The sequence below is a fragment of the Amborella trichopoda genome, chromosome 11 (assembly GCF_054954075.1).
Source record: "Amborella trichopoda isolate Santa Cruz 75 chromosome 11, AtrichopodaSantaCruz75HAP2 v2.0, whole genome shotgun sequence".
Classification (NCBI taxonomy): domain Eukaryota; kingdom Viridiplantae; phylum Streptophyta; class Magnoliopsida; order Amborellales; family Amborellaceae; genus Amborella; species Amborella trichopoda.
In genome coordinates, this window is record NC_142346.1 from 38,209,152 (window position 1) to 38,221,104 (window position 11,953).

The window sequence follows — 11,953 nt, forward strand, 5'->3', positions numbered from 1 at the left end:
TGATAAAAAATCCCCCAATTAATCATGTCGACCTCGGGATACATATATATGAAATGAAAAAGGATTTCAAGTCCTAAAAAAGTGTATCTTTTGACATATTATTTGGATTGTCCATTTTCAAGTGTTTATATATCGGTATATGATCTGCACCACTATTGAAGCTTGAAATTTCATAATTAGGAGTGGAAATAGATTTTCAAGGCAACATGAGGGCTTTTGGGATTGGAACTGCACCTTCAAGCGAGGTTTGGAGGTGCATGTTACTTTGATTTTTGAAGGTGGACGCCATGTATAAACTGCACCCTCTATATATACACCTATGAGAGAGAGAGAGAGAGAGAGAGAGAGAGTGTGTGTCTTATGTAACGAGCCTGTGTAATGATAAGCCTGTCAGACACGCATGTTTTGGTGGTCTCACGTAGGTGTTTGTCCAACTCATGTCTTGACACGGGAGACTTTTCTGATGCTTTTGGGAGGTGTATCATGGTGTCTTGAAATTCTTTTGAGTCATGATACACATTATGTCTCAATAAGACACGTCCAAATTCTGAACACATGCTTCCAGATGCATGTGTACATCATTATGAGCCCGTGCCTAAGACTGCTCACCTGTGTAATAGTTTTAGTCAGTTCTATTCTTAGCTAATTAATTTAATTTTACTTGCAAAGCCATGTTATATACCCTGACATCTCAGAATTTTATGAATATGTATGTGACATATGATTTTTGGAGCTACCATGTCAGACACTGTGGCCACTCTGAGCATGACACGTGTGTCCATGTCCTTATTAAATAGCCCTACTTCTTTTCTTGGCTCGAGGATCAAAAACTTTGTGTATGTTGTATAATAGGATGGCTCTCTTTCTGGAACCTTTTGCTTTGGTGTAGGGAGGCGGAAATGGTGATTCTATTGCTCCAAAAGGATACTTTTACAGTCTTACTTCAGTGGTGGAGCACCATGGAAGGCCAGGGAGTGGTCATTATACAGTATATCGGAGAGCTTTGGTTGGCTCAGATGAAGAAGCTCTCATTCATGGGCAGTGTGGAGATGAAGGGAAGCAACTGAAGAAAGCTGAGATGTATTGGTATGGTATATCAGACTCTGATGTCCTGAGAGTGCCGATCGAGAGAGTTTTGGCGTCAGAAGCGAGCTTACTTTTCTATGAGAAGACATCTATATCATAAGAATTCTTGAGTATACTTTTTCTTTTCAAGCTGGTCAGCTTGGGATTTGAACCCAGGATGTAGTGCTGCAATAGTGAACAATGTGACCAATACATGCCATCATCCCAATCTCATTCTTGTCTCTGCTATAAAGCTTTATCTTGTATTTTGTAGGGAAAACTATAATATGATCCTGGTGAGCATAGAAAGTCTGCGGCCATGAAGGTCATCACTTTCCAATAGATGGGTTACAAGCTGTGAGTGGGACCATCCTTGGTTTTTTCATACCCTGGTCAGTCCTACTTTGTCTCCATCACTATCCAACTAATTGTTGGTTGGTGATGACTATTTCCTTTAGTCATGCGGATTCTTGTGTTTCACAGTGTATATTCTGAAATGATTGTATCAGCCAGGCTCATGTGGCTCTCCATAAGTTTGGTCCATGTAGACCATCCATTCAGATTCATGTCCAATGAAACAGTATGGGGCTCATCCGGCTCAAATGTGCCCCATTTGTGTTGTTTGATTGGACCACCCATAAAATTGATGTTCCAGATAGCACTGGTTTAAGGTAAGCCAAATAAGAGCGTAAAGCTATCAACTGCCTGACTGAAACTATGGGGGATGGAGTGCCGATTACAGTGGAAAAAGATGCATATGCTGGAAGTGTAGCTAACAAAAATCATCCTTGCAACTGCATTATGCTCCTCTACATCATCCTTGCAAGTGTAGCTAACAAAAATCAGTTCTTAATGACGTTCGCATGGTTAGAGGTTGGGATTGAGCGGAGGTTCCAAGGGTTTGTAGGTGAAGAAAGGAGGAGGTTAGGCCTAAGAAGGACTAGAAAGATGAATGGGGTGGTGTGGTTCTTTGCAGATGCATTTGTGGAAAGGGCGGTCTTTTATAAATATGAGTCGAGGTTTCTGGTGAAGATACAAAGTAGCATGGCCATACTCTCTCGGGTTTGGAGGGGTATCAACACCTGCAGAGATAATTTCATCAAATGTATCAGAGTTCAGGGTAATGATGGCAGGGAGAAGGGATTCTAGTTAGACAAATTGTTCGGAACTCGACCCTCAAGGATGAGGTGCTTGGGCCCTTTGCCCTTGCTTCCGGGACAGACACGTCAAGTCACTGAGAGTGTTACTGGAAGCGCTGCAAGTCTGTTTAGCCTTCTGCCTTGAGATATCGTAGGATTCATGACATGGAGATCTTGGCCTTAACATTGCTCCTCAGTAATTTTCAGCAGTTTTATTACCACCCAATGGGTGATGATACAATTGTTTGGCCGAGGCCTATTCATAGAGTGCTCTATGTATGGTTTCATTGCCCGCGATGTTGCTGCTGATGCGAGTGCATTTGTGGCCTGAAATCCCATTCAATTCCAGGGCCTTGCTAGGCACATTCTTTCTTTTGGCTGGTATTGCTCGAGAAAATTATCATAGTCAACCATTTCACGTACCCTGGCATTCCCCTCACCAACATCTACCTTGTGTAAGGAAAGTGACATTAGTCGCCAGTGTTTCCATTGTAGGTCCCAGAGAGGTGAGATCCTTATGTTAGGTCTTTTTGGGTTTCCCTAGGTGATCCCTGCCTCGATCAGTTATATGTTTACCCAATGGTTTCAGTTTGCAACTGTCTAAGAAGGGAGTGATCCTGTTGAGGCTGCTGTTGATGATACCTCCATAGTATATATGGCTGGAAAGGAAAGCAATGGTATTACATGTTATGAGGAGTGTTGAACGAGTTTGCATGTCAATTAAGTCTCTATGAACTCTTAGGTAATAAGGAAAAACAAATTTAGGGGTTACAGGTCCTGAAATTTTCTCACGAACATAGTAAAGACAGTTAACTGCAGAGATCCCTCTGCAAGGAAGCCGGGCTGGTGAATTCCTCCACTTGAAGGTATGGTCGTGCTCGGTTTCGATGTGCTTGAGACAAACTGTGGCCAGCTGAGGTGAGGGGCCTCCTCATAGAACATTTAGATCGAAAAATTCTTTCTTACTCTGCTCACCTCCATGACTGCAATGAGGCAGCAGCTCACACATTGCAAAGAATGAGGCTACTAGATGCAAGTACAATACACCTATTGGTTAAATGGAGCACTTAAAAAGATATCTAATGGACTGTTGGTAAAGCCTCTTGCCCATGGCACCTCGAATAAAGCTTTGATGAAATTCAGAATCATCTGGGACATTTAGAACTACTACTCTCCCACATAACAGAGAGCCTACAATGATGCGGATCAAACATGGAGCTGTCAAAGAAATTTAGAATTACAATTTACCCACATAAACAAAGAATCAGGAAGTGATGGAGAACCGTTCCCAAAGAATTCCCTATTGGTGACAATTGTTGGCTTTAGGGTCAAAGCTGAATTACAAAATTATTGGAAACAATCTTCTTAAATGGAGATTATCAAGACCACAATTGCATGAAATCACTTAAAGTGGATGATTCTATTTGCCCATATTTTGAAGTTTTGATATTAGACACTAGTGATGTAGGTGCTGGACTAAGGCATAGTATATGGAATGCAAATTGAGTAGTAATAGGAGTAGAGATGATGAAATAGTTTGGATTGATGGCCAAGAAATACCAAAAATAGTGCTCATTCGATATCTTGAGTTGATAATCTAAAAAAATGGAGAGATTGATGAAGATGTCATACATAGAATTAGAGCTGTGTGGCTAAATTGGAGATGTGCAACCAGAGTTTTATGTAATCATCGCATACCAATGAAGTTGAAGGGAAAGTTCTATAGATCAGCTGTAAGATCAACTTTGCTTTATGCGGTGAAATGTTCGGTGGTCAAGAAACAACATACCCATAAGGTGAGTGTAGTTGAGGTGGATGAGTGACAATACAAAAAACAGATAAAATTCGAAATGAATACATTTGGGATAACTTAGGTGTCACTACAATAGGCTAAGATTAGAAGAAATATCGTAGACTCAATACACCACTTTTTAGGAGGTGTTAGTTGGTTCAAGTGGAAGGTTAAAAAGGTCAAGGTAGGCCCGAAAAAATATGGTAGAAAGTAGTGAAAAATATTACTTATGACTTCACTAAGAGTATGACCCTTAATAGAGCAGATTGACTTACCATAGCCGACCCCAAATAGTTGATAAAAAGCTCTAACGATGATGATGATGACACTGGTGATGTTGATGGACTTTGAGGAACAAATTTCAAGGGTGCGTTCAAGGCTTCAAAGATATTTTGTGGCCAAATTAGCTAGGCAATATTTGCTTTGCATATTTTGGCATTATAGAGCTCATGTTGTTTCTAGAATGAGGTCATTTCTGACCTCAGAGCAAAAAGTTATGGCTTCTAGAAGTTGATCTAACAGTTCATGTTTTTTTAGGACGCATTTGTTTGATCACATTTTCTCATTGGCAAAGGTATCATCACAAATTAAGTTGTAATTAGGAGTTCGATTTATATTTAGTATTAGAATTATTGAGGTTCAGGCTAAGTTTTGAACTATAAATAGATGTCGGTTTAAGCTTGTGCTTCAGAGTTTTAGAGATAATTTTCCAAAGTACCTGATTTTGTCAATCTAGAAGCGTCAAAGTTTAAACCTTTTTATTAGTTATTATAGTTTTTTGGAGTCTTCTCTTCTTTGTTCACTTTTGAATTGACTATTTCCAGTCAACTTGTGCTAAGAAAGCTTAAAACACAATGAAATAGAGGCTGGACTTGAGTAATCTTAATTAAGCATACAATCAGAGTCAGTTTTTTACTCTCAACCTCGGTAGTGATGCTCAGTTAGCATTCAACTAGCTGAGAAACTAGTTCACAGTCCAATGTTTGAGTCTCGTGCCTTAACAAGGTCAAAATGAGCTTTCTAAGCCTCGGCAAGCACAGAGATGAAATCTCGAACTGAGGAAGACCACTTAGAAGCCAACCCACTCATAAACAAAATCAATGAAATAATGATTGTTAGAGTCACACCGCGTCTTCTCTACGAATCATTGAACACATTGTAGGGCAATGTGAATTTTTATAAAGCAAGGGGCTTGAGTCGTGGTGGTAGCACCCCATACTTTAGTTACCATGTTGTGGTTTTCATTCCCACCATTAACACCACTCTACTTATACCTTCAAAAAGTTAACTCCTAATTTACGTGAAAAAACGAGTAGGGCTTGCTTTCCCCACAAAATTACCCAAAACAAAACAAAGTTTTGTGGTTTAATTGGACATAGAGTCACAGGATGTTCGTGCCATCTTCAATGTAATAAATGCCAAAGACACAAAAACTCTCTATGGTGCAATCATGCCTTGGGCGAATATACTCCCGGAATAAAACTGGATTGAGTGAAACACTTAAAAAAACTTTTACAAAAAAACTTTTACAATTGCACTCTCTTGAGAGGCTTTTGTGGTCTATAAAGCTCGACAATATTATGCCTTATATCTGAATTTGCTAGGGTCTTGATTGCCAGTCGTAGAGACAAATTTTTCAAAAGAAGGTTGAGAAATGGTAGAGAAATTCATTGTTTATTAGAAAACCATGGCCAAGACTCACATTGATAGAGTTTGAGCCCATTGATGCAAAAATATTTTATATTTTGGTTCGAAATTGATATTTTTATAAAGGAAGCACCTACACAATGCCTATGGACGAAAATGAACAGTGTTTTCATCGATAGAATCATCATCGTCCAAAAAAATTGGGCGGCGTGGATAAAATGATCGCCACGGATTTAGCAAGTTCGTGATTGTATTGTAACAAACATATTAAATCTGTGACGGTAAAAAAATCATGTGGAAGTGTCACGGACGTTGCGCCGTCCGTTCAATAAATCGCCATGGACATAGCGAGTTTGTGGCGGGGCAAAACATTGTTTGTGCGATTAGGTAAAGTATGACATCTCAAATAGTTGGTTCAAAGTACTGAGTAGTTGAAGTTAGGTACAAAACCATGGGGAGACCTCAATAACCCCTATCATAACTACGGCCAAATCTGAAGGACTATTGGCCATTACAACTATTTCCTCTGAGTTTTGAGCAAGAAATTGGAATTTAAATAAGTAGAAACTGGCCTAAATCATAAATAATTAGAAATGACACACCTTGATTATTCTCTCTTGCATGTTTATGGATGTGTTTGTATAGTTCATCTTTCTGCACATGAAATGAAATTTTTTTTTGTTCAAGCAATCATGTTTTTATGGGTTTATTGTTCAGATCAAAAGGGATTTCTATGTTATGATCCAACAGCGTGTCATGTATGTGTTTCTTGCAATGTTGTCTTTCTAAAAAGAACCTATTTGATTATTCTTCAAGTCCTTTTCTTATTAGATTTCTCATATGCTTGTTCTACTGATAAATCACTACAGCTTTTGATGCATCAATAATAGTGCAAACAAAACCAATCCACGCCATTACGATGTTCTTCACGTGTAACTCGTCCACTTGATTGATATATTTTTTTCCTTGATGATTTCAACTTTTATCACACCTTTGATCTTTGTTTACATCTATTGATATTGTTGATATTCCTTCCAATCTCCTAGATCTTTGTTTACTATCTAGATCATTGTTTGTCCCTAATTGATATTCCTTCCACCTACCAGCAACTTCTACTATACGACGTTGGAAGGAGGCCATGGATACAAAAATTAGTGCCTTGTTGAAAAATGACACTTGGCATCTTATACCTTGCTTTTCTAACACATCTATTATTGAAAGTAAATGCGTGTTTTTTATGAAGCTTAAATCTGATAGAGGGATTGAGCGATATAAAACATTACTAGTTTCTCAAGGTTATGAGCAAGAGTATAGTATAGACTACGACGAAACATTTGCTCCAATTGTTAAAATGACCACCATACGTACATTAATTGTTCTCTTAGCTATGCATCAGTGGACTATTTCTCAAATGGATGTGAATAATTTATTTCTTCATGGATATTTGAAAGAGACAATATATATGCGACCTCTTCCTGGGTAATGCCATGATAAGTCTATGGTCTGTCCTGTGAAGAAAACCTTGTATAGTTTAAAACAAGCTCCAAGAGTATGGTTTGAACGGTTTTGATAAGCCATTCTTAATGCTAGGTTGACACCTAATGCTCATGACTATTCGCTATTTACCCATCATTGTTCTTCAACGATAACAATTCTTTCTAATATGTTGATGATATCCTTATCACATGAGACAACCATGACAATATACATTACTTAAAAGAGTTTCTCAGTTACTCGTTCAAAATGAAAGATTTGGGTCCACTGATTTACTTTTTTAGCCTAGAGATTTATTACTCCCTTGATGGATATATAGTTAACCAAAAGAAGTACACCAAATATTTGATCAAACTAGCCAACTTAACTGATGATAAATGGGTGGCTACACTAATGAAGGTGAATGTAAAATATTGATGGGACAAACTTCCAAATCCCACTTTGTATAGACAGTTGGTTGGCTGTCCACTTTGTATAGACAGTTGGTTGCAGATCCCTGTTGTATCCACGTCTCCGTTGTCCACCGTATGATTCAGTATCTGTGGGCACATATCATAGATGGTTGTTCTTACCTCTAACTCTTTTATCTAGTTATGAGTCTATGCTGATGCGGACTGGGCAGGACGCCCAGATACTCAACGCTTGACCACTCGATGGTGTGTATTTCTTGAAGATTCTCTCATATTATAGAATTGTAAGAAACAACAACTGTGTCAAAATCTTCTGCCTAAGTTAAATACCGAGTCACATCCTTAGCTTGCAGTGCAATCACTTGGTCGAGAAGTCTCTTACATGACCTAAATATTCTTTGTCAATCTCCTATGCTGTTATATGCTGATAATATGAGTGCTATGCATATTGCCTCCAATCTAATGTTTCATGAGCACACAAAGCATACAAAAGTTATTTGTCATTTCATTTGTAAAAACTTTCTAGCTGAACATATTATATTCCCACACATTGCCTCACAACAACAACTTGCAGATATTTTTATCAAGGTAATGACTCAAGCTCATCATGATTATCTCATTGACAAACTGATATTGTTCAACTAACCTTAGTTTGAAGTAGTGGTTTAAAAACCAGATTGGTGCCCCCGATCGGGCACTCTAAAAACCCATCCGGATTGGTGAATCGGCAATCCGGATCGAGAATGGGCCGAATCAATCGAATTAAGCTTTAAAAAAAATCCAAAATTTTTTATTAAAATTCATTATAAATGTTGATTTTTAGGAATCTAATCAGAAATGAGAGTACTACATTATTAACTTTCATTTTTTTTATCAATTTGTGAATATTGAGATGTTCTTTCCCTGTATAAACTTATATTGACCATTAAATTTATATCACATAAAAGAAAAATCATAGAATTATCATGGATAAAGCATATAATCATATATGGACTACAATAAAGAGTAGACTAAATCAATGAAAAAATTGCCACTAAAATCTCGAATTGGCGGAAAACCCTAATCCGCTAAAAAAACCCAAATTATTACAACCTAACTAACTATATTCCAAAATTATTACATCCTAACTAACTATAATATTATATACTGAAAATTAAAATTATTGGTTTATATTTTATAATTATTTTATTATACAAATAGTAATAAATCCAAAATATTTTATAATATCATCTAATTTAAAATGTATTATTGACAATTGTAAGAAAAATAGTACATTACATGATTTATAATGCAAAAATTAATAAATAAAATAAAAGATTTGGTTATCAATGTAGAAATTATTAGAAAGCGTACCAAATTTCGAAATAACACTTTAATTTTTCAAAAATTTAATTTTTTGGGTTTCTAGAATAAATTTAGTGATAGAGATTGTTAGTAAAAAGATAGAGATTTCAAATAGAATAAACTTTTTTATTTTTTATTTTTTTGTACGACATTATTTTCTGCCTTTTATCTTTATTTTACAATAAAAATAAAGCAGATAGCGCCTAGGCAGCGATTCGACCTTGAGAGGTCCAAGGAGAAAGTGGAAGTGATAACCATCAACGCCACATCATAGTGTATGACATTATGTTTCATATTAATAGTATGAGTAATGATTCTATGAGACCCTCCCACACTCATGTGTGTAGGACCTTAAAGGATCACCATTAAATTTGATACAGATCTCTAGAAAAGTTATCACATGGGTGTGGGACTTGACTTTTATAGAGATATGTGCCAAATTTAATGGTGATCCTTTGGGGTCCTACACACATGGGTATGAGAGGGTCTCATAGGATCATTACTCTAATAGTATATATTCAATTTCTGTCTTAATTTAATGGACGCACAATGTTTGTGGGAATTATCCACATCCAATGATGAGTATTATATTTTCCTCTATAAATGCCTATGTAATAACCAACCAGGTTGTGAGAGTGCGGGGGCAGCCCGACGTTTGAGAGGAGGTGCCACGCGTAGCCGCGATGCTGTGGGTATGAGGTTGTGCCACGTGTTGCTGAGAACCAGAGATCCGTGATGTCATTCGGGAGGTTCTCGCCGGTTTATGACGTCATATGGGCGTTCACTGTTCAAAATCGCCCGGTTCTCTCTAGACATGGGCAATTCTGCGTATTTTGCTAGAACCGATACAGGAGTGGCGATTCCCGAGTCGAACCGGGCGAGTACAGTTCGACTCGCCAACTTTTCAAACACTAGTTTGAAGGGGAGTATAAAGATCGTTGAATATCTTGTAATTACTTTGTGTATCATGTCATATATAAAAAGTGTAATATTTAATATGTATATTACTTATTGTGCTCTATCTTACTTTACAAGTTAACAGGTATAGGGGTGGCGATTCTCGAATCGAACCGGGCGAGTCCGGTTCGACTCGCCGACTTTTCAAACATTGGCTTGAAGGGGAGTACAAAGATCGTTGAATATCTTGTAATTACTTTGTGTATCATGTCATATATAAAAAGTGTAATATTTAATATGTATATTACTTATTGTGCTCTATCTTACTATATAAGTTAACCTATTGTGTAAGTTACTCATGATTGTACGTATACATGTTGTTATTAGTGAATGCATTTACAAATTTTTCCACCCATCTCTTTTCATGCTTGACGACTTATAACTATGTGGAGGCCTTGCCTCTCTGTGTAGGCCCTACCTCTTTTATGCAAGAGGTCATTGCTCTCTTTATAAGAAACCACCTTCTACATAGATGGCCATAGAGCATACTAATTTGGTTTCTCTCTTATTCCTTAAATAGATTGGTAAAATCCCATACCAAATAGATTATGCAGTTCCTTTCTTTCTCTAAACTGCTAACGAGATAAGAAGAGAGATTCCTTTCAAGAAAAAAGAGATAAGAAGAAAGACCTATGAAATTAAGGTTAGGAAACTTAAAAGGATTTTCTAACTAATTTGGGAAACTTATCTAGATCAATATTAATATAAATCCCATATAACATGCAGTTTCATTATGATGGTAATTTTATATGTCATCGTATCCAATATCAGTTATCAAAATGTACACCCCTTTCTTCCCAATCTGGCAAAAAAAAAAAAAATCACCGAAGGACAACATGGACCCATACCCCTTCATCAAGATCCTTATCCGGGACTAGGCCGGGCATCACTAAGCCTCCCGGCCCTAGACTTGGCTTGCCCTACCCATGATCAAATCCTAGTGTAGGCTTGGCCCTAGCCTAGGCCTGCCCTATCAGAGCTGAGCCAGGCTAGGAAGGTCATGCCAAATAAATCAAAAAACAGTAAATGAAAAAGAAAAATTGAGGTCAAGGCTAAGCCAAACCAGTACGGCCATGGCCTAGCCTACCTTTGGGCCATGGTTGCCCGGCTCTACCACGGCCCTCAACGCCCTAGGTTTTATGGTCGGGCTGCCCCCAGTCCATTGCCACCCCTACTTTACCATAGGTATGGTCATTTTCCTTTTGCTACTCTCTCTCTCATGGAATATATGGTCATTTTCCTTTTCCTACTCTCTCTCTCATGGAATATTCTTTCTATTTACATTTTTTTACAAATACTTCGCTTCCTCTTCTACGCAGTCAATTTTGCTTAGACATTTTAGGTAATTAATCAAAAAGGTAAAGTATAAAATTTTGTTAGAAATAAAAGTATTTATCAACTATAGCAGAGAGTAATATCACTTATATAGAATGTAATATCATCAATATGGTGCGTGAGATCATTCACATTTAACAACTAATCATATTCTATTACCCCCTTTTAAGGTAGTTATCTTATACCTCACTAATGATAAACAAGAGCCCTCACATAATTATTTTTGTATTAGAAATTTAATGATCACTTACATAGAATGTAATGTCATCAATTTAGTGCGTGCGATCATTGACATTTAACAACTAATGATATTCCACAATCCCCTTTTCAGGTAGTTAACTTACACCTCACCAATGATAAAAAGTACCCCTCACAAAATATTTTTTGTGTTAGAATATAAGGGTAAAGCAAATGTTGAGTGAATGCTCAGTAAGTTGAGGGAAAAGAGTAGCCTACCAAAACTAAAATCGAGTATGATCATGAATTTCTTTTTTATTCCTTTCTATCCAAATTACACTCTAAAATAGAGTATGATCATGAATATCTTTTTTATTATTCCTTTCTATCCAAACTACATTTCAAGAGTTGTCTCTCTCTTGTACAAGGCCGGCATATATGTCATGACTTTGATATGTCCACAGAAGCTAAAAGAAAATAGACACACCTCCTAGATCACACATGAGCTTGCACTTAAATAAGGCAACATTATCCATGTAATTTTATTTATTTATTATTATTATAGATACCCCGATGACCTGACTTTCTAATCA

The 11,953-nt window shown here is 37.1% G+C and overlaps 1 protein-coding gene across 28 annotated transcripts in view; it reads left to right on the top strand.

Moving 5' to 3' along the window:
* The window catches only part of UBP27 (ubiquitin-specific protease 27), a 36,768-nt gene extending 26,567 nt beyond the window's left edge, over nt 1-10,201 (top strand). For 11 of the 28 annotated variants that reach the window (XR_016044151.1, XR_016044155.1, XR_016044156.1 and 8 more), the window contains one exon: nt 890-1,318. Coding sequence is in view for 18 of the 28 variants with exons in the window: in XM_020668831.2 (XP_020524490.1) it covers nt 890-1,186 (297 nt within the window). In the remaining 10 variants the exon portion in view is untranslated. Of the gene's footprint in view, nt 1-180; nt 737-889; nt 1,319-9,517 lie in introns of those variants that run through there. The other 17 variants (XR_016044153.1, XR_016044158.1, XM_020668837.2 and 14 more) reach the window with 5 other exon arrangements.
* The last annotated feature ends 1,752 nt before the right edge of the window (nt 10,202-11,953 follow it).